Source organism: Amphibalanus amphitrite, unplaced genomic scaffold (assembly GCF_019059575.1).
Source record: "Amphibalanus amphitrite isolate SeventyFive unplaced genomic scaffold, NRLGWU_Aamphi_draft 000889F_arrow, whole genome shotgun sequence".
NCBI lineage: Eukaryota > Metazoa > Arthropoda > Thecostraca > Balanomorpha > Balanidae > Amphibalanus > Amphibalanus amphitrite.
This window is the reverse complement of record NW_024882383.1, coordinates 247,840-271,777: the sequence shown is the minus strand read 5'-3', so window position 1 is coordinate 271,777 and position 23,938 is coordinate 247,840. Positions and strand designations below refer to the sequence as shown.

At 48.3% G+C, this 23,938-nt stretch overlaps 1 protein-coding gene across 1 annotated transcript in view; it reads left to right on the top strand.

The window, feature by feature from the left end:
- The first annotated feature begins 296 nt into the window (after positions 1-296).
- Positions 297-23,938, top strand: part of LOC122367687 (paxillin-like) — a 57,292-nt gene continuing 33,650 nt past the window's right edge. Inside the window, exons 1-3 of the mRNA XM_043341023.1 lie at positions 297-1,109; positions 4,073-4,185; positions 12,437-12,596. Coding sequence (XP_043196958.1) covers positions 815-1,109; positions 4,073-4,185; positions 12,437-12,596 — 568 coding nt within the window. The 5' untranslated portion in view covers positions 297-814. The remainder of the gene's footprint in view (positions 1,110-4,072; positions 4,186-12,436; positions 12,597-23,938) is intronic.

Here is a 23,938-nt window from a genome sequence, read left to right as displayed (position 1 = left end):
CTTGGGCTTCTAGCCGTGGCATAGCTCGTATGAGTGCATATGGGCCATAGGGGCTGTAGTATCAAAGGTGTGGCAGTTGCTTGATTGTCTGGCACCGGACTCCTCCTCCGGACGGTGGCAACTCAGTCAGCAATCAGCAGCGCTGACACCTCCGTCAGCAGCTCCGATAGCTGGAAGCCCTGCTAGCTGGCAGTTCAGCTCAGCTCAGTCAGCACTCAGCAGCTCCGGTCACAGCGCCGACTCCGGACGCGGCAGCGATTACGGCCGACCGCCGCCGTCCGGCCGGCCGGCTCACTGCATGGGTGCACCACATTGCACAGTGCACAGCCGGTGTCTGTCCGCCCGGACCCGTCACCCGGCCGGTCCTCCCCTATCGCCCTGATAGCCCGGCCCGGCACGGCACGGACTACGGCTCAGCACGGTACGGCACGGCACGACACGCTATACGGCGGGGCCCCGCTGTCCAGCCGCTACGGCCGGACACGGACGTGACGCACCGTGACACTGACGTCATCGTCCCGACGTCACGTCGTGCTGACGCAGCCGTAGCGCAGCCGTAGCACGGACGTAGCGCGGCCGTGGCGTGAACAGTACAGTGTTGACGGCGGTGAATACCAGTGGCGCAGCGACGGCCGGCAAAGTGAGCTGTAGTGCCGGACAGTGACGACGTGATCTAACGCACAGCCAGCGGGTTTGACGGCATTGAACCGTGTTGCCAAGTGGTGCCTCAATCAGGACATTATTCATCACCCGTGTCGTATATCTGAGTCGATCGGTGTCTTCTCAGAGACGTTCCAGTACTGTAGTGCGCGCTATGGCGGATTACGAGTTTCTGGAGCCGCGCGGTCTGGACCTGGCCTCCAGCCGGACTCCGGTCGGCCCGCCGAAGCCGCCGCGACTGCACAGCGCCGGTGACCTGTGCGACGTACCGAGGCGGGGCACGCCGCCACACATCTCCGTCACGGCGCCCCCGGAGCCGGTGTGGTACGAGGGCCGGCGCGCGGGGCCGCCGCCGCCCGCCGACACCGTGGACCGACTGAAACTGGCCGGCTCGTTCGACTCGCTGGACTCGGAGACCATGGTCTCCGTGGGAGAGATGGCCGACCTGGGTAGGTTACCGCTCAAACAACTCACAGAAATTGCTAGAAATATCCCCACTGTCCATACTAGCGTGACCACGAACAATGTCCGTCCACTAGCCTTCACACGATAAACAGCGTATCAATATGTTGACTTTATTTGATATCAGCAAATAGCCTTAGTATCCACTCATTTCCTGTGTGCTGGATTTGTTGACCATTGATTTCAATTGATTTGTTAATTGTGATATCAGTTGGCACCTATCAATATTCAAACAGTTTGTTCAGGGTGCATGAGGGTTGTTTAATTTTACGCCACGTATATGGTCTCATGACAAACCACAAATAGCGCGGATAACGGGAAAACGACATCTCTATAATCCGAACTTTGAGTGGTAGGTACCTATTCGCACTCGACACCAAAAACATGGGTACCATCTACCGCAACATCCATAATTTTCGCTGAAACCCGACACATTTGAATCACTGCCCTACAACTCGTTTCCCGTCTCGGTGACTCTGCAGCGGAGCCACGCTGTCGCCCCGTCCACCCACATGTCTGGTGTCGCGGTGCCTATCGGCACAGGATGTGTCGTGCAATGGCGAACTCTGAGACACAGCACAGGATGCCTCCGTGCACCCACAGTGACAGAAACTGAGGCACAGCACAGGGTGCGTCCCGCTACCCAGTACTCATACCCACAGCGGCAAACTAATATGCCGTTGGCAAAGTATATGCCGTCAGGAGAGTACATGCCATCAACAGAGTAGGTATGCTGTCAGCAGGCCGGGTATGTGCCGTCAGCCGCAGTGGCGGCACGGATGGACGGACCGATGCCTGTCCGCTGAACGGTGCAGCACAGCCACAGATAGCTGAACACGATACAGCTGAGAGAGCACGGGGCAGCGGCATGTGGGGCGAAGGAATGACGCTGCTCAGCTGTCTGTTTATGGTTGCAAAATAGCGCATTATGGCTATGCTCGTTATTTATCTTCACAAGTCATTTCCAATCAACAGAGTTCCTATTAACGTAGGATCAAGTATCAATCCTAGATGAAGGCATTTTTTTACTTTTTACTGCAACTCGAAACTAAAGCTCTGTGCGTAGTGCACTATTTAAAATACTATACAGTATGAAGACATGGCCACTTTTATCTACCGAGCTGTCTCCTGAATATAAATGTCTTGCTGCTTGATTTTAGCACCTCGGCTGTCTTGACACTCGATATCATACCTGCAATAAATCAACTTTTTACCAAATGTCCGTTCTGTCCCCAATGTTCCCAAATTATAACCGCTTAGTGACACATTTGCCCGAACATATGTAGGTACATGCTTTCCAGCATGCACTATGACTAGAGATTGCAATCCCGGGATCGGGATCCCGGAATCCCGGCGGGATTTTAATCCCGATCCCGATCCCGAAAGTCCGCCAATCCCGGGATCCCGAAAAATCAGTTTTTCACCATAAAAAGAATGCAGCCGCTGCACGAGTCTTATTTACACTGTTCATGGTGCTGCGTGACATAAAGCAGAGAAACTATTAAGCTGGCACCCCGTAGCGGCCGTCCACAATCGACCGTGTTGATAGCTCCCGGGTATCACCCACAGCGGATAAGCCGCTTAAATGTGTACGAAAAAGGGTCCCGAACGCCAAAAAATTGCAGCATCAGTGCTGCAACATCTTTATCAGGATCACGGATCGTTCAACGATTCTGACTTGTCCGTCCGTGGCCGGAACAAAAGAGGTCATCAAGACAGTCTTTGAGCTCGTGTCGCAGAAAGATGTCGCAGATGTCACGCAAGTGACGGCAGAGCTCACTGATTCAAACCTTCAAGACGGTAGAGTGGAGCTCTCCCAGTCAGTGACTCTGCCCTCAAAGCGACTTCGGAGCAAAGTCTGAGAGATATTAGTGATGAAAGCGGAACCGGAAGGAGGTGAAGTGACCAAGCGACGTCTTGAAAACATTGTGAAATAGGGAGCTGCCAAATTTGGCGTACACTGGTCGCGAGTTTTAAAATAGACAGACCTACCAGCAATGCCTTAAGACTGTCGCGCTAACTACGAGTAGCGTAGACGAAGAGTGAGTGAGGCGTGGATGTGCTGGAACCCGTCTTAAAGGGACTATCCCACCTTCTAAAATGTTGTTAAAACCAGTTAAATTGTGCCCGACTTTATAGATTGGATGACCAGGAACACGGTTCTGGCATTTATTTTTCATTAAACATCTTAGGCTTCCCATATTCCAAACACAAACTTTCAAATATGTGACGTCACAGCCCAAAGTTACCTCCTTCCCCAGGCCACATTACTGTCATAAAGCTGATTCTTTTTACTCTGTAGGCACCACAACAAAGTTCAGACCAAGTTTTAAGCGATTTTTCAACGAACAAACCATTTAAATCAGAATGACTAAACGAGGTGACGACACGTCACACTAACGGTCGCTCCATGTTGAAGATAGGGCCTTGTACAAGGCCCATTTTCAAATGAAGGGAACGAATTTCTTCATCACCAAGAGGCCGCGGGGGTTGCAACCTAGATAGATAGTGGTTTCTGAACCTCGCCGCAAACTTGGCTATCTCAACTCAAACCCCATGTTAAAGGTGGGATAGTCCCTTTAATGACGAGATAGTAAACGCACTGGTCGACGCACAGATTTATAAAGGCCAATTGGGAATAAATGGTAATCAAATCGAAACGTTTCCTTCGCAAATTCAATCGCTTTTAATGCAAATGACATGGTCTAAGGATGGCTTTTGGTTGTGGTAAGCTAAAAGACGCAAAACATATATGTCAGTAGGAAATCATTCTTACGACCTTTAGTGACAAGACCGGGATCCCGGGATCCCGGGATCCCGAAATAAAAACTTTCGGGATCCCGGGATTGGCAAAACGCTTCGGGATTGCAATCTCTAACTATGACCAAGTATGACCCGACCCACTGTGACCCAGTGTGACACAGTGTGACCCATTACGTTCCCGTTACAGACACACTGCTGGCCGACCTGCAGAACAGCATTGGTTACGGACAGCCCAGTTCTAGCCACTCGTCCCCGGCCCGGCCCAGGAAGACCGTCACACTGCAGCGCGATGCCAGTCCGGTGAGTCGCACAGGCTGCATCGTCATGGTAGCCATAGATGGATTTACTCGTATACTGATGACCCGGTCGCCGCTACAGGGGGGATAACGCGGGGTCGGGAGGGGTGGGTCACTTATGTCATCCAGAATGCCGGCTGCGCTTAGCAACATGCTGTAGAAATAGGAGCTTGTTGCACAATGCACGTCTTTACTGAGGTGTTTGTCGCAGTTATATATATGTTGGCTGTCTTGGGTTAACTTGCATTCGTTACATCAGTAAAAATCATTTGCAAGGGAGCTTTTAACTGCGCTCCATGGAGTGCAGTTGCATCCGCTGAAGAAAAACGATTTCTTTCAAACGATAAGCTTCCGCTATGGTTTTGCAGTTGTTATGACACCGTGCACGCTCTAAACGCAGTTGTAGTCAAAACACCGCCCCTGTACTCTTCGAGAAGGAAGGACTCCCAACCTGCAACAACATTCAACAGCCATTTTCTCACTCTCTGCAACAGCTGCGGTGACTGACGGCTGAACCGATCCGGCGTAAATGCGCCTAAACGTGTTTATCTTGGGCTCCGCACCGGGTACTTCCCTCGGTAATACGGCGGCGATGTAAGCCACCGGATATCATCGGTAGGGTTTATGACATCCGGTGGCTGTAAACGGGTGCCGGCCCGCTCTGTTGCGCGGCAATGAGCCGGACCGGTGGCTGTAACTCCTTCACCGTGCGATCGGCATGTGATGTGATCGGTTCGCCTCGTGCATGGGTTGGAGGAGCCACACTTCGCCTAAAAACCTGTTTGCAGAAGGAAAACCTTGCTGTTAAGCAGCAATTGAATAAAAGGAGTGCAGAATGCTTACATACAGTGGCCATTTCATTCAACACTGCGTGAAATTGAACCTAATAAGCAGAAACTGACTTACCTTTCCTTTTAACCATTATTTATTTATTTATTTATTTATTTATTTATTTATTTATTTATTTATTTATTTATTGCACATCTTTGAACCATGCCACTGCAGCTTTGGCTATTCTTGGTCCAGTGTCATACAGGGCAGTAAGAGGTACGTACAAGTTTACAAAATTGGAAGCACACCTCATACAATGGTAAAAGCATCACACACCACACGGTAGTCGCTTCTCACTTCAGAGTACGCCTCAAGTTCCGCTTGAAGACGTCCGTGCTGAGCGTAGTCAGCCGTTCCGGCACACTGTTGTATAGCTGTGGGGCTCGGTACGCAAACTGACGCCGTCCTGCCTCTGACCTGACACCACGAGGTAGATAAAAATGGCTGTCTTGTCGCGTGGGTCGGTCACGTAAACTAGACACTCTTCTAAAAAGTGAAACAAGTGTAGACGGCTCTTCCGATCGTAAGATGCGATGGGCGAGGGGGGCGTTCCACGACAAATCGACAAATAAAAAATTAAATTTGCACCCTCATATTTTATTTTTCGTTGAAAACTGGTGTAAGGGGTTGTGATGGGCGGGGAAGCCAGCTGTGGCAAGGATTTTTTTCCTCGAACAACGGTTTCCGAGATATAGCCTCGGGCAATTCCTGGAGGTCGCGCTGCAGCCGTATGTTTGGCGGCCTATAACTCAGAAACTCTTGGTTTTCTACGATAAAAACTTTATATGGTTCGACTCACAATCAGCCAACAAACATTTTGGCTATCTCGGATTTTCAATTTTTGAAAATTTTGATCACGTGACCTTTTGACCTATTTTTCGAAGAGTGACCTTGATATTTTCCCCACTGAAAGTTGCAATTTTGTCTGATGACGATTAAAGCCTTATCAATTGTCATTCATATGCGAAAATAAAAAAAGCGGATATCGCCCTGCGTTGACCTCAGGTCAGGTCATTTTTATGGCCTGTCCATTATTACGAGCGGGAGCGACAGCGAGATCTCGAGAATAAAGCAAGATAGCTACAAGCGGTAAACGGTGCAGGGTACAAATGGATAAGGTCTATAATTTTTACTCAGGTCATCTTCAGGTCAGGTCAAAGATGACGTCACAGGAGCAAAAAGGAAGCCAAAATTGCGGCACTACATATATATGAAGTTTTTCTAGAATAACTTTCAAGGTATCCCATCTAGGAACAAACTAATAGCACCATCGTGATCCTCTCGTCGATCCGCATCGAAATATATGTATGTTGACCTCGGAAGGTCGAAAGGTCAAAAGTTGACCTTAGGTCACGTGACGAGCGGGAGCGACAGCGAGATCTCGAGAATAAAGCAAGATAGCGACAAGCGGTAAACGGTGCAGGGTACACACGGATAAGGTCTATAATTTTTACTCAGGTCATTTTCAGGTCAGGTCAAAGATGACGTCACAGGAGCAAAAAGGAAGTCAAAATTGCGGCACTACATATATATGAAGTTTTTCTAGAATAACTTTCAAGGTATCCCATCTAGGAACAAACTAATAGCACCATCGTGATCCTCTCGTCGATCCGCATCGAAATATATGTATGTTGACCTCGGAAGGTCGAAAGGTCAAAAGTTGACCTTAGGTCACGTGACGAGCGGGAGCGACAGCGAGATCTCGAGAATAAAGCAAGATAGCGACAAGCGGTAAACGGTGCAGGGTACACACGGATAAGGTCTATAATTTTTACTCAGGTCATTTTCAGGTCAGGTCAAAGATGACGTCACAGGAGCAAAAAGGAAGTCAAAATTGCGGCACTACATATATGAAGTTTTTCTCGAAGTGACCTAAGGTCAACTTTTGACCTTTCGACCTTTCGAGGTCAACATACATATGTTTCGATGCGGATCGACGAGAGGATCACGATGGTGCTATTAGTTTGTTCCTAGCTGGGATACCTTGAAAGTTATTCGAGAAAAACTTCATATATATGTGGTGCCGCAATTTTGACTTCCTTTTTGCTCCTGTGACGTCATCTTTGACCTGACCTGAAGATGACCTGAGTAAAAATTATAGACCTTATCCATTTGTACCCTGCACCGTTTACCGCTTGTCGCTATCTTGCTTTATTCTCGAGATCTCGCTGTCGCTCCCGCTCGTAATAACGGACAGGTCATAAAAATGACCTGACCTGAGGTCAACGCAGGGCGATATCCACTTTTTTTATTTTCGCATATAAATGACAATTGATAAGGCTTTATTCGTCATCAGACAAAGTTGCAACTTTCAGTGGGGAAAATATCAAGGTCACTCTTCGAAAAATAGGTCAAAAGGTCACGCGATCAAAATTTTCAAAAATTGAAAATCCGAGATAGCCAAAATGTTTGTTGGTTGATTGTGAGTTGAACCATATAAAGTTTTTATCGTAGAAAACCAATAGTTTTTGAGTTATAGGCCGCCAAACATAGGGCTGCAGCGCGACATCCAGGAATTGCCCGAGGCTATATCTCGGAAACCGTTGTTCTAAGAAAAAATCCTTGCCACAGCTGGCTTCCCCGCCCATCACAACCCATTAGACCAATTTTAAGCAAAAAATAAAATATGAGGGTGCAGGGCACTTGTCGATTTGTCGTGGAACGCCCCGAGGGTTAAAGTATGAAACTCCGACAGTTGCTTAGCGGTAAGCCAGTCCGAACCATTTAAGATGTCAGAGATGTGGTCAAACTTGCGCCTGCCAGCTATAACCCTGGCACAGAAGCTAATGACTTTTTGGAGCTGTTTGTGGTTTTTGTCTGAGCCGTTGCCATAAACAGTTAAACAGTATCTGACATGTGACAGGACGAGACCGTGTACGATAATAGGAACTACATTTTGAGGCAAGTGATGTCGAATATGGCTAGGACCGATCAACATTCCAAAACACTTGTTCACGCATGTGCGACATGAGCGTCCCAAGTTTGATGCTAGATGTTCAGTGACTTTTCTTCGATGGCATAGGTACCCTTGACCCAAATGAGGGCTTCGGTCTCTTTTTATTTCCTTCTTATCACGCACACCAATATTCAACGATCATCAATTCCAGCAGCGTCTCCAGGCATCATCCTACCTCTCCTGCGTCACTCTGCGCTTGTAGAATCTCCATTGTGAGCACCTGTGTATCAGATGTCCCCCCCCCCCCCCCAGCGTGACCTTCATCCCCCGCCCTCCGTCCTTCCGGCCAGATCACTGTGCCGTCCGGCTGCGGGGGCGGACCCGGGCTCCAGCACAGCCGGTGTGCGCTGGCGGCGCTCTTGACATTCCAGCACGCGTGCCGAGCCATATAGAGAGGTGCCGCCGGGGGTACGGCGGCGCACGTCTGCCGCGGACGGTTCTGCTGCTCAGTTTGCTGCGGTCGACCCGAGCTGGGAGGTGTGACACGGGTCAGCTGTGACGGGCGCTGTGACGGGTGTGTGACGGGTGTAGTGACTGGTGGGATAGTTTTGTGTGGGATTGTGCTGAACTGTGAACGCAGGTGAGACACTGGACGAGAGCTCCCACAGTGAACACTAACAGCTGGCTCAGCTGTGAAGCATTTCCCCCAGCGCTGCCGAAATCGAGCTCTGAGGAGTTGTGTTTTCTGTAAGTGCACTGATAGTATAAAGAGAATCTGATACACGCTGAGCCGAGAATCACTCGGTGCGGAGTCATCAGTAGTTTTATCTGTTCAGATTCTGTCGAGTAGTGGGCTATAATAGACTGTGAGTATCCAGTGACAGAGCCATTGCTGCTCTCCTTTTAGCTGCTCCGTCTACCAGGTATGCCAGAGCAGGTGAGACCTCAGACCTGGTGGCCGCTCTCCATCGTCGGACTACAGGCCGGGTGGAGTAATCACCGGCCCCTGGTTACAGCGGACCACCGCCCTCCCTCCGACAGCAGCCCAGCACCAATAAGGCAGTCAAGGGCGCGCCACTCGACTAAACCCAGGCACGCCCCGACTCTGGGCCGGTCACGTGGAGTTAAATCCGGCAGCGTAAAACTGGATTGGATATTACTCGCACCGGATGAGATAGATGACGCTGATTTACGAGGTGAAAACCCGTTTATTGCTTATGATGTGTTTGATGGGTTTTACTACGCTGGAATGTAAGTTGCAACGTCATGGTAGCCATTGAGGGATTTACTCGTACTGAGGAGCTCATCGGTTGTTTACAGACATAGGAAATGGTCGATACAAGAAGAGCAGTAATAACTGTACTATGTGTAATCCATAGTAGGCATCTTTTGGGTAAAACAGACGCGATTAAAATTTAAGTTTCTATTTACTCACTTCGTATAAATTCTCTTTCAATTTCATTAGGCATTCCTATTCTACACCATGCAGCAGTGTGGCCGCCACTATAGGACTGAAAACTAGTGCAGCAATGAGAGCGCTCGGTTCAGCACCGGGCGGGGAGGGGGGACCGGGCGGGCCCACCGCTGCACTGGCGACTGCCAGCCTGCCCGCGGTGCCGACTGCCCACTGTCGGCCGACGCCCAGCGACCCTGCACTGTCCGTATACGTGGGCTGGGACGCGGATGTATCTACCACCTGTTCAAGTTTAACCATCTCATCATTTTGCATTGCCTGTTCACTGATTTACCACCTAATTACGTCACAGCACCTGTTCACTAATGTACATACACATATGCTCACTGATGTGTTATGCATTTACTGATGTAACACCTGTTCAATATTTATCACCTGTTCGCGCCTATACCAGGTGCTATAGTCGTGTCTTGTAGCTCACTGATCTGCCACATATTACTACTGATATTCGCGGCTCTAACGCCTGTTCATATTACTTTGCTGGACAGTTCACTTAATATGCTAACATCATAACATCTGTTCACGTTGAGCCACCGATTCAGTGTTGACTGTGGACGTCCCATAACCGTCCATGCACTAGTGCACTACCATCTGTTCATGTTTCAGAATAGTCGTCACATCACATCACTTGCAACACAACGCAACACATCACATCACATCACATTATATCTGTGGCTCACGCCAAACCACCTGTTTCAAACGTCCCACTACGATACCTACGTCACGCGTTTATGTTGCTATATGTAGGTATGTTAACCCGGCAGTTGCTGGGGTATTTCGCCACCCACCGTTTGCTGGGGGGGGGGGGGCGTTAAACGCCCCCAGCCGATAACTCGAGAACCAATAGGCGCAGCGAAACGCACGAGGCGGCAAACGAAAGAACGCGACGAGACGCTTCAGATGAGTACTTTAAAGTTGAACTTTGAGGTCACAGGTCGGGTCAAGGTCAGGTCAAACACCTGAAATCGGGCTTTCATTAGCATGGACTTCAGGACTTCGCAATGGGCGCCTCTCGTCATAAACTCTGTCAAAACGGTGCACAATCCATCAAATAAGGCCTACAAGAGTGTCAGCTCCATGCAGGGGTCAGTCAAGCATAGGTCAGGGTCAAGGTCAGGTCAACCGGGCAGGCACATATCCCCGAAAATAAAAACTGATATTCGCAGCCTGTGACACATGTTTTATGGGTAATTTGGGGCGTAGAACACGATGGTGACATTCATTTTATCATATGTGTACGTGTTTGGCTAAAAAAGTTCAATTTAAGAAATTCATGTATCATGGTCGTGAAGTAGTCACGAGAAATTGCCAAGATTCAGTTCAAGATTTTGGAAAATGCGGAACGATAATCAATAATCGAAGATAGCCATTTGATTCTCCATGGTATTGGCAGTCTAATGGCGTTTACGGCATGTCTATATGTCTATTCTGTGATTTTATATGATTTTTTGAACATATGCCGTTTTTGGTCGAAAACTCAGAAATCATGACGTCACTAAAACCTCGATATCTCAAAAAATTTTCGAACGATTTTTTTGAAACTTTGTCACAATAAACTTCAATCAATTCCCTACAGGTACCCAAAATTTGGCGCGCCTGCGGCGCGCCGTTCTTATGCTATGGCCCGGCGAAAAAAGTGGGGGCGTTTAACGCCCCCCCCCCCCAGCAACTCGCGGGTTAAAGACCGTCTGTACGTTTAAACGTATGTATACCTGCAATTGCTCTCTTTATATCATCCTTCTCTCTGTCCATATTGGAGCAGTTCAGGTCACGTGCACGGTGCACACTTAACCGTCACAGCGGACCTTTTCCCTAATATCATGCATAATGCAGACATTTCATTGTTACAGGCTGTTCACCTTACTTTCATTGAATGAGCTACACAATTACCTGAGTGTACGTTAAGTTCACTGCAAATTAATAGGCAATGAATATTCACATTCTTCGCCTCCTTAGCCCATCGCTCGCTCACATTCAAACCCCTCTCAAAGTCAGAATGCACTCATGGCTAGTCCAAAACAGCTCGAGTGGTATTTGAATACCTCCCCCAGTGCAATGCAGTATTTGAATACCGGCAGTGAGCGGCCCGCCCGGCGCCGGGCCGCTCGGTCACTTGACCGCCATTATCGGTGAAACTGTATGCAAATATCGGCTGTCGGACGGCGCCAGTACCCCCGATGTGTGTCGACACGGGTGTCGGCGTCATTGTTCGGTCGATGATTGGTGTGACACCCGTGATATTATGACCGACGTCCGGGACAAATGGAAACTGATCGCCGTGCCGGGCTGGCATTATGCGGAGATAATTGAAACGGTTTGCAGTGCGCACAGTACAAACAGACCACACAGGTGGAATATTTCGACCAAGTTTGGGCTGCTCAAGCTTCAGCTTCAGAGTTTAAAAAATGTAGGCTTTTGATCACTTTGCTGTAGGTCTAGGTATATAGTAAGTAGTTGATTTATTCTCCCCGAATTTGTGCCGTAAAATTTAAATTGTCAATACTGTTTTATCAATGCCATTTTTTGTCAATGTACTTTAAATTGTCTTGACTGTTTTGCTGTCAAGATCAGCTTAATGTAGGACGGGTACCCGGAACCATGTAGCTGGAGCTGATGGCAATTCACTATACCTATACTCGATTCCAGAGGAGCCGGTTTCTACACGAAACTGGTGACGGAATCAGTGCGGTAGCTCCGGTCTAATATGTCCATTACATTTAATCACATGGTGTTCCGTTTTAATAATGATTCATTTCATCAAGTGCCGCTCTTCCGTTTCCAGAGCCGACGCACGGAGGTGTTGACAGAGGCAGATCCTTTGCGTTCCATGTTACGCTCCGCTTCATTTTGTCTCGCAGCCGGTACACGGAGGTTGTATGCATCGAGACCGTTCCGTTCCATTCCATAACGTTCCGTTTTGTTCCAGAGCCGGTACACGGGGGTTGTATCGGAGACAGTTCCTTTGCGTTCCATAACGTTCCGTTCCGTTCCAGAGTCGGTACTTGGCGGTGACAGTAGCTCCGTTCCGTTCCATAACGTTCCGTTCTGTTTCAGAGCCGGTACACGGAGGTGGTGTCGGAGATCAAGCGGACCGTGCGGCGCGAGGAGACTCCTCCGCCAGCCGAGCAGACCTCCGGCGGGATGAGGCAGCTGGACGCCCTGCTACACGACCTCAATGAGGCGCGCTACAACACCCTCGGCAGCCAGGGCAAAGGTCAGTCGCTGGACGCGGGTCATCGCTCCTTTCGGGTCACCACGGGGTCAGTCACTGACTTCAGCCTTTTGCAATTACAATGCAGGAAGGGGTGGTCATTTGGTCACATGGCTCAGTGGTTCCTTTCTAAGCAGGAGCTCCGTTCCTTTGTTTCATTACGTTCCTCCGCGGTCACCAGAAGTCTGGGTATAGTATGGTGGCCAGTGACAACCTCTGATGGCTTGCCCGCTGCCTCTGCCCTACTCCCGATGTAAAATGTAGATTTCAGTAGGTGGAACTATGGTCATGAGTACCCAAATATAGGAACGTTCCCATTTTTGGGAACGGAGTTCCCAAATATGGGAACGGGCGTTCCCATTTATGGGAACGGAAGGTAATTTTTCGGCCGTTCGCCCACTAAAACTCATTAGTGCATCACGTTTCAAAAAAGTGCACGCTAATTTAAGTATCTACTAAGTCTCTATAAAATTATCTTTAATCTGACCGTTGCACAAGGAAATTGACCGTCGAATGATATTTTTAATGATTTTTTGAAGTGACGGAATGGTGAAAACATGGGTTATACTACATTTAACTTGCAATTTTAAGGAAAATGAAGCGTTTTTTACATTTTGAGGTCAAGTATAATAATTTTCGCCTGGTTATGAAGTTTCATACTAGCGACACCAGATGCTGACATATGCAAGCGAATACGCGGACAGTCCGGGGGTAATATTGGTGACATTTGGTGTCGGGGCGCACGACCGCATGGAACGTCAGTGATTTTACCGAACTACTGTTGTAAACTCAGTTTCAGTGGTTTAAAATTATTCAGCTGTATTTTATCATCCCAGAAAGACATATTTTATTTGGATGCTAGCTGTTTAGAGTTGTTTTATAAGGAGCGTCATGAGCGTGGTTTTTGTCTTCCGTGTTTCTAAGCGTGATCGTTTTGGGGGAATTTCTCTTATATAGGTCGCTCTGTGTGGCTTATTTATAATTTTTGTGCTGATTTCGATCCTTCCTCGTGCCCATCCTACCAGGCCTTTTGCCACTTACACTCATCAAGAAAGGAAAAAACTAGATTTTCATTGGGACTAGGTGTTTTGAGGGTGGAACATATTCAGCGTTCCCATTTTTGGATACTTCCTTGTGCTCGTAAACTATCGGTGATAAACAGACAGGTGCTTGACATGTCTCCACCCTCGGCGCGGACGGTGGATATAGGTATGGAAGACCTTGTTGAACATCGCTGAGCGTTGTGAATTACGTAATCCTGCAGAGGGGGGCGTGCCCGCTGCGAGATCGACGGGAATAAAAGCGCAGAAGACCGGGCGAAACATGCGACGGTCTTGCCGGAAAGGTCATCTGATGATTGTTGCGTTAACAATAATTTGCGGCGTTGGACGTGATGCTTGTTAATGAAAAGAGCCCCTGAAAGGCAACGGTGAAATCGTTCCCAATTTTGGGTACGCCGTTCCCATAATAAGGAACGCTTGCAGCGCCAGTGTACGAGAGCGTTCCCAAATTTGGGCTCGCGGCCCGGACTGCTTTAGAAATAGGGGAACGATTTGAAACTACGATGGGCCTTACAATATCAAACTCTTTCCCAACAATATTGAGACAAATATCAGGCGGTTCACGATCGTTTTATATTTTTTGGACGTCATTTAACGGTTCTTTTTCTTGTTTTAAATAATGCCTACATGGCGTTCCCATATTTGGGTTTATCGTTCCCAAACATGGGAACGAAAATGCGTTCCCGAAAATGGGTACGCTTGACCATAGTTCCGCCTACTGATTTCGGGCGCGTCTAACGCCCGTGCCTTTTCCGCCTGGCTCCGCCCGTTCATCAGTCCGCGCCCAGTGTTTGTGTGTGAAAGCCTCGGTCTTTAGTCGGCTTTGGCTTACTGATAGACGGAGCCAGATTTAGGGAGGATTGTTTGCTTAGTTAATGCTGATGCGTTGCTGATAGCGATAGGTGACTTCACGAAAGTTGGAAACTTCCGTTCCAGCATGGGCGGCGCCACCGGGGGGGACGGGGGGGACAGGTCCCCCGCTATCGAAAGTTAGGGGGGTACAGTACCCCCCTATCGGCGAGGTCCGTTCAATAGTTGATAATAATGCATTGTAGAGTTATCCGTCGCATTTAATGCATCGTTGGTTAATCAAGACAGGTTCTGAATAAAGATTGCTGTTGGGATGTATCGCAGGGGGTCCTGGCCATCTGCAAAAGGTGTGGAGCTGTGATGCCTGTAGTCATAAGGTGATCGGCAGGGCCTCGGGGATCGTGCCCCCCCCTTTTTGGGGCGCCAGACAGGGTTTATTACCTCCCCACCCCACTGCCAGACCACATTGCCGACAAAACCAAGTTTACTGAAATTCCATAGATTTCCGTTACTATATGGATATTTTCCATTCCTAATTAGTCAAATTCAAGCATGGCAGCTCTACCACAGGAACCATTTGAAATATATGCCATTTAACCCAGCACTTGTGGGCAGAAGTGTTCGGATAGATCACAGGCAGGACCAAAAAAGCACGCCGTAGCCCAAGATCTTATAATTGGGTAGCATCGGCACCCTCTCGTCAAGGGGTTCGATAGCACTCGTTTTTTTTCTGCAAAACTAAGTTCGGTCGGCGGCCGAACGGCTGGGGGTCTAATCAAGCCCCCTTCCCTCCCCTTCTTACGTCAGCGGCTGTGAAAATGCCATTACCAGCTGTTGAAACATGGCAGTTGCTTTTGCATGAGTGCACGAAAGGGTTTTAGGTACGTGATACGTGAAAGGTTCTACATGAAATTGAGATACACCAGCTTATCAAATTGTGCTCACTGTGGTGCGCTCGGTTTTACCTTGACTAGTCTTTGAATTCTGGGGTGAAACAGACCAGTCAAGAAACCTGTTCCATAAGGAGAGCCACTGATGCTAAAGAGATGAGGGATGAGGTTTCAAGAGACCTTCATTACCTCCCAAAGGGGTGCCACGCCATTTGCCAATCCCTGCTGTAGTTGTTACGATTGGAGGGTGAATATGAGAACGATGCAGGTCGTGACAGCTCGATCATGACGAACACAATGGTGCCGACATCACAGCTCTATGTACCGCAATTTTTGACGAAGTTAATCAACAAGGACCGGAATCCTACCCTGGGGCACTTCACCTGCAGAGGTCGCCGGACCTGAGACCCTTTCACTCAATTTTTTCAACGGTGCATGCGGCATGCGCTCGTTTTTCCCTTGAAGCTCTTGGTAAGTAAAATCCATCAGAAAGTGTGATCAAATAACGGCTGGTGACCTTCCATGACCTAGCATGACCTTTTGAGTGACCACCGATGACATGACCACTGACGGCTAGCCATTAGCTGCACCCTGCCCGTTGCATATGGATCAGGTGGTGATGTCATGATTCTGAAATTATATTGCAGTTTTGGCGCACTTGTCAGAGCAGAAAACATTCCCACTTTTCCTCCATGACTATATGATGATGAAGCCATGAAGCTGACCAGACGCAAGATCGAAAATTTGAAAGTACGAAACGTAAGTAGTTGGCACTGCTACTCATACCTAAGCAATTCGCAGCTTGTAGGAAACCAGCTTTGAGTTGGCAAGACTGCAAATTTTGATTTAGAGGCAAGGATGCTTGAAAAGGTGATCGATCTTATAGTTGTCCTATGATAAGTTTGGAAACGGGATGCACCATTCGATGTGTTTTGGGCTTTGCCAAGTTTCGCGGCGTTACGTGCCTCGTTTTTTTTTTTTGCATACACGATCAGTATCTACTTTTGGGATTCTCAGTCAGGCAAGCCCCCGTCCCCGTCCCCCCCTATCGAAAACCCGTGGCGCCGCCCCTGCGTTCCAGTTCGCTGAATTTGAAACACTTCTATGGTTACGTGGTTTGACGAACACAGTAGAAGGTTCGTAACCCCACAGTAGCGGCTTCGTAACCCGTGCAAGCACAAACGAGGGAGTGTAGTATGTTGATTCTCATTATTGTAGCAAAGACTGGGAGAGTGATCAACGGTCACGCCTTTCTATGCTCATTTCCGTCCGCGCATGTTAATGAAAGTGGCCGTCATGGAATATGCGATTATGACCGCCGCCAGTGATCATTACAAAACAATACACATTCTAGGGGAGAGCGGGGAGAGTTGTATCATGTCCAAGTTGTATCAGGGCGAATTGTGCGAAACTTATCCAATTGATGGCGCTCGTGACACGACCAGCCGACGAGGTTTTCCGGGCGCCATCTTTCCCTGTTCTGTCGTGTGGCTGGGTGGACGCGTCTCGAGGTGAGAGCCAATTTTATGTTTTTTTAATGTCATTCTAAAAAAAAAATAAGTTGCAAGAAAATGTGTGTTTTGGACATTTAGATGTGCACGAATTTGAAAGATCTCCGTAGCGGTGGTGAGGGTAGGTTCTAAGGCTGCGTGAGTGAAAATGGATTTCTCCAGCTGTCCGCTGTTTTTGAGCACGAGGATGTTTTTCCAAGATGGCGGCGAGGTACATGTTGTATCAGAGCCGGGTGGGGTATGTTGTAACATGTATGTATGTAGGGGTATGTTGCTTTTGATCGCGAAAGCTAAGCCCTGGCTCGCGTTTGTAGGTAGCTAGTCAATACTCGTTCCATTTTGGCACAATGTGTTGGCTTCTTTGCTCTTAACGGGCCACTTATCGTCTAGTCTGTTGTTCGTTCGTTTCGATGTTTCGTTCGGATTGCATTGACCTAAGTTTGGTCGAATAAAAGTGAAGCCTTTGAGCATATACATTGTATCAACCCCATTTAATGTTGTTGTTATGCTCAAAACCAGTAGCAAGCACACTCCCTGAAACGTGAAATACCTAGTGATACAAATTACCCCACCATGTGATACAACTCACCCAAGCCATGGGGCAGGTTGTATCAAAAACATTGTTCTATTCGGCAGACTGTAGAAGAAAAACTGGTAGAGGTAGCGGAAAAGTTACTTGGCACAAAAAAGCAGAAGAATCAAGGAAGGAGATAGTATGGAAATAATGAGTTTATCACGGATAGTTACGAGGTTATGGGTCTCGGAGTAAAAACTGATACAACCCACCCCACTCTCCCCTATATAAGCAGATGCTCTACCACTCTATACTCCCACACCGACAATGATATGCATTTATTGATATGTTCATTGATATGCATTAGGTACTCAAAATTCGCCGTCGCACCGAGCGCCATAAGAAAAAACAACGCTGTAACTTCAGTCCCGCGACCCGTTCCGCACCTGCACTGCCTCTCGCCCCAGGCGGCAGCCGGGTCACGGTCAGGGTCAGCCGGGTCACGGTCAGCTGGCGTCGCTCAAGGTCACGGTCCGCCATGACCGTCTCTGACGCGCCGCGATGACTGACGACGCGGGCGTGGCACGTCGCCAGCTGACGAGTGCCGAGTGTTCGCCTCAAGGCCCCGTGGCGCGCCTGGGGCGATGTGGCCTGGCGGGGAGCGGTCACGGCAAGCTATGCTTTGGTCGCTGCCAGGTGTCTGAGGCAGGATCTCTGTCACCCGCTGGCTGTTTTGGTAGGTGAGATCTTGCACTCCACGCTCAGGCAAATGTCAAAGATCAGGGATCACAGCTCGGGCAGATCGGTCCGTCAGACGCGATGTTTATCTGGTGTTCAGGCTCGACTGGATATAGATGATGCTGAGGTGTTACGGAGACAGTGAATCAGACATCTGCTGTCACTTTTACAGCGATAGATACCCGTTGTGGCTATCGTCGATATCTCATTAACCAACTTAGTCCCACAGTTGTAAAGCATCACTGACGTCTCTTTTGTATGGATAAGACACATTTGAATATCTTATCAATGCTAATTCGACCTTTGTTCAGTGCCTGTTAATCTAGATTGTAACTTTCTCCTCTGCAAGTAAGTAATTTATTAAATAATCGCATTAATATCCTATAATAAAATCTTGTAACCTTGCGCCCGTGATAGAGAAATATAATCTGAATTCTCGCGTTGTGTTTTAAAAGAAGATGTTCCTTCTGGCTTTTTATTGCCTTTAGCCAAGAGATTAGTAAACGTGTGGCCTCAAGTGACCAGGCCCGACAGTCGATTGCCGGGGGCTCTGCCCGCTCCGGCCCGGCCACGGCTCGGCCGGCACACAATGCTACACGTCATACATGTAGGTACGTCATATCTCGGGGCCAATCATGAAAGGTTTACCATATTAGGAATTAACGCGGGGCGGTCGGCAAGGAGACTAATTGAGAGGAAAGGGAAGTTACTTCGTTACATCACAACTGCGAGGTCCTTTTGAAATTTGATTCAAATAAATCATAATTTCAACTTCAATTACTTTATGGGAAAGGATATGACGTACAACACAAGTTAGTCATATCATTCACAACACAACAACACATAATGCAACACTACACGCATACCACAACACATCACAGTACAACACAACATAACACAATATAACACAACACTAGCGATATATAAGGACAGAAAAGACGGTCGATGATATTAAAGTCTCGTAGTTGAAGAAGTAGTTATTGTTTATAAGAGTCCACCAGTTCAGTTCAAAGTTCACTTCTGGTTGCAGTTCATGTGACTCACTCACCCATTTCTGCCTCTGTCACTCACACTATTGCTCAATGTTCATACTTTCAGTCTCTATCGAACCATTAAAAGTCCACTGATACTGTACCGGGGCACCGCACTATGGTTGGAAACGGCCTCACGGATGGCCGGGGGTCAACGCGAAAAAAATGTTTTGCCCATAACTTGTTAATGCGTAGACCGACTGCGATGAAACTTTGCATAGGTATACCAGTGTCTTTCGTGCATCATACAGTAACTCAGAAATGACGAGGTCACGTCACGTCACGCGTGTGTGACGTCATCATTGCAAGTATGTTATAAGTCGCCTATGTCTTTCGTTATGTTATCGATATCGCGAGGCATTTTGAACATGTTTTGAATACTGCTATTACTGAATGGATATTGTTGTTATGCTTTAGGGCAAGACATATCAACGTAGTGACGCACAGTGTCTTACTATTGGTCATAAACGGTCAAAAATTTGGAGAAAGAGTATTTATGATTTTTTTTAGATTGGGCAAAAAAGTAAGAAATAAAATGACGATCAAATGACAAAACATGCGTCAGATTAACCCGGCAGTTGCTGGGGTATTTCCCCATCCGCCGTTTGCCCGGGGGGGGGGGGGGCGTTCAACGCCCCCAGCCGATAACTCGCGAACAAATAGGCGCAGCGAAGCGCACGAGGCGCGGCAAACGAAAGAAGAACGCGACGAGACGATTCACATGAATACTTTAAAGTTGAATTTCGAGGTCACAGGTCGGGTCAAGGTCAGGTCAAACACTTGAAATCGGGTTTTCAGTAGCATGGACTTTAGAACCTCGCAATCGGTGCCTCGCGTTTCGCGTTTCGATTATATCGTCATCAGTTGGTCCTAAATAAATTCAGTCATCAGTTGGTCCTAAGCAATCTGTCACAACTGTCACAACCCTTCATATAAGTGCTAAAAGAGTGTCAGATCAATGTAGGGGTCAGTCAAACATAGGCCACTGGCCAGGGTCAAAGTCAGGTCAATCAGGTAAGCACATAACCCCGAAAATTAAAACTGGTACCTATTCGCAGCCCATGCATGACACATGTTTTATGGGTACTTTTGGGCGTAGAACACGATGGTGACATTCATTTTATCATACGAGTACGTAGCTGGTTGAAAAAAAGATCAATTTCAGAAATGCATGCATCATGGTCGTGAAGTAGGTAGTCACGAGAAATTGCCAACATTCAGTTCAAGATTTTGGGAAATGTAGAACGATGATCAAAAACCATAGATAGCCATTTGATTTGCCATGGTATTGGCAGTGTAATGGCGTTTACAGCATGTCTGTATGTCTGCTCTGTCGGTGGATATCCATATCCATACTCCAGGATATCCATACACGTTTGCACGATATCCATACTCCAGGTGCAGCGGCGAGCAGTTACTTCTTACGAGGGGTGCGGAGTCGAAGTCAGAGTCGGAGTCAGAGTCGGAGTCGGAGCCAGAGTCGCCCAGAGTCGTGGCAACGAGCCAGGAGTCGGAGTCGGAGTCGGGGTCGGTCAGGAGCCCGCAGTGGAAGTCGGAGTCGGTCCGAATCGGAACAGCTCCATCACGACTCCGAAACACTGGCAGGGGTCCGGAGTCGGAGACAGAGTCGGCCGGAGTCATGGCAACGAGTCAGGAGTCGGAGTCGTAGTCGGAGTCGGATTTGGCTCCACCACGACTCCGCAACCCTGCTTCTTACCATCATTTATAAGGATAAGCGATTGCAAGACTGACGAGCCGACCTGGTGCTAACGAAGCGACGGGTAGGTACGCCTCGGGAGATGAAGCTTCACGGACGATTTTGCGCACAAGTGCGCAGTCTGCTTTTACGTTCCCCTTACGCAGAATTGAACAGAGACTTATTCTGCCAAAAAGCTCAATGGAGGTCGATGGAGAACTTTTTGTATGTCCAATGAAACATAAACGTAATTTTGCAAATATTGCTGTGGTGACACTGCAAACAGAATGCAATGCCGTTCCTGATTTTGAACACGCATGGGAAAAAGAGTCACTCCACTCGATAGCCAACATAACAAGGATTATTTTGATATATAATAATCCAGTTTTACAACGTCATGGAGGTACTCCACATGCTATCACCAGCGCGGTTGTTTAAACCTTTGACGGCGCACCAAAAAAGCCACTCTCAGAAACTCCCGATTCCACGTACAATAATGGAGACTAAATGCGCAACTAAATAATTTTTTCTGCCCAATTCAAAACATTTCATCAATTTCCAACAGAATGACACCCCAAATATACATATATTCCGAGATTGCCCACGGCCATCCGTGAGGCCGTTTCCAACCATAGTGCACCGGGGCGATGGGGTCCAGGTGAACAGGTGTCGGTGACACGGTGCTGATGTAGGACGTTCCGCCGGCTGTGGGGTCCCGTGGGCGGCTCTGGTGCTCACCGCGCACCACGAGACCCTGAGGGCATCGAGTGTGTACCCAGTGCCGGGCGGAACGACGTTACCGTTGGTCAGCAGAGCACCGAGTCCGGGCGGCTTCGTTGTGTCGCCGACGTCAGGTATTGTCAGCCGACGTCAGGTCTGTCACCCGACAGCAGCAGCGTCAGCTGATGCGCCGCGCCTGTGTGGTGTCACCTGGGGTACCCGTTGACCGGCGGCAGCCTGGCAGGTCATCTAGTCTTTGTCTCCATGACCGGCTGCGACCTCGGCGCCAGTCAGCCTCTGTGGTGTCTGGCGGCCTCCGGGGCCCGGTTTCATATCTCTCGGTTCGATAGGCTGGTCTCTTGTTTCTGCCGAGACAAAGAAGTCGAGCGGCAGTATCTTATGGGCGGTGACAGATGGGGAGCCAAGTCAGGTGTTTGTCGTGTCCTCCAGGGCTGGTGTCGGTCGTTTGGTCCGGTGCAGAGTCGTCATGAGTCGAGTCGGGGGTAGGATTTATGTCAGGGGATGAGAAGTCGGGGCGGACAGAGGGGCTGAACGTCAGACATCGGGCGTACTTTACGGTTAGAAGCACTAACGCAACCAACACAGCTGTTGTAGTGACCGACACTGAAGGAATAACTACTGTCCTAAAGTAATGACGATCCCTAACTTTGAGTACTTTAATCCGTTGTTTCAGAGCGGAGAGCATTGTTGCCTTCATCTGCATCGGCGGCATATTCTCTAGTGCATCATCCAAATGTACATCCCCAGCAATGCTGGCAGTAACCCGCTGCCATACGTCATTAGACATTAAGCTACGGTTCATCTGTTGAAGCTGGTACGGCTCAATATGGGAATCAGTGCGGTAATGGGTGGGAAGCTGGAAATGGAAATTCGAAGCTGCACAACCGAAATCCAATGTTACTAACGTCAAAGGGGACACAGTCGTCACAACTTTGGTCTTGTTCATAACGTCACCGTTTTTACAGCTGATCTGTAGGTCAAGCGGGTCCACACTAATGACTATCCAATGTCCGTTTCCTATATAGTCGGGTCACTACTTTGGTTCACGCGAATAACGTTGTCACAAAAACGGTCAGCTTTGTCAGTCTGGTTGGTCAACAAGGCAGTGACACACATCGTCGAGGTCAGCACATTCATGATAACGACGTCCTTGAGTCCACCTATTTGGTCAGTCAAGTAGTTTGTCGAGTTAATCAGTCGGTTAATAGTCTGTCGGTTCATGTCTATGTCTACAATAGTCTGGTTGATCATAGTCACGCTACTGTCAATCACGTCCAACACATCGTCCTGAGCGTCAGTCAACTCATTCACACGAGACAGAATGTCCTGGATTTCCGTGGTCGTCGCAGTACCGAATAAGGATGAGAGGGCATCACCAACAAAGGGTAGAAGAGCACGTTTCCTACGGTTTGTGCTAGGTGTCTGCAAATGCTGTAAAGCAGCAACGGTAATGTTCAGTTCCTGATCTAGTAGATCTGTTTCACGCATGAACTTTCCCCAAATGCGTTGTATCAGGTCAATACGCTCATGTTGGCGGTGCTGCGCAAAACGACTAGTAAATCTGTTTTTGAACACTTTAACACGGTACGTTAGTTTTTGCACATAAGTCCACGATGTCTGCGTCTGAATGGGAAAATGTAAAGTCCAATGATTGAACGAGGCAAAGAGTGTTCCACGGGGCAAGAAAAGTACGTTGGCGTCGACAGAGCATAGACATATGAGGGAGAGAAAAGGATAAAACAGATTCGTCCACATCTGCAAACACACAACAATTCATGAGTTAGTATGGGTTAGACACTGGGTTGTCGTACAGACAACACGTCAATACCAACGTAAATTACACTTGACGACATTCCAGCCGTCCGAAACATCCGTTACATCTGACATACTAGCCAGTGTACTAATAATGGCACATAACGGCATTCTAGCCGTCCAAATCATCCGTTACATCTGACTGTCCAGTCAGTGTACCAATACTGCCATGACACATAGCTTACCGTTCTGGCACGTCTGCCGTTTGACGGTAGCGCGGCAGCGTCCTCTCAGTTAGGTAGCGCTGCGATTTGATGCATGAGCTCCTGCATCATGTCCAAACTACGAGCTAACAACATGTTTTTAGTAGGGTTAGTAGCACTCACACTTTGCACACATTCACCGGCTGACTGTTCCATATCAGAATCCACGTCTGACTGCCCATGACAAGAAAATTTCGACGGGGGGCTTGAGTTTCAGAATCGGACGACAGTGACTCAGAGAGAACACGAGGCCTCTTGACAGGAACGTGCGGCATCACGTCAAGCTTATATTGTTTTTCCTTTTAATTTAAATTCGTTACGAGGACAACATGTTTTGG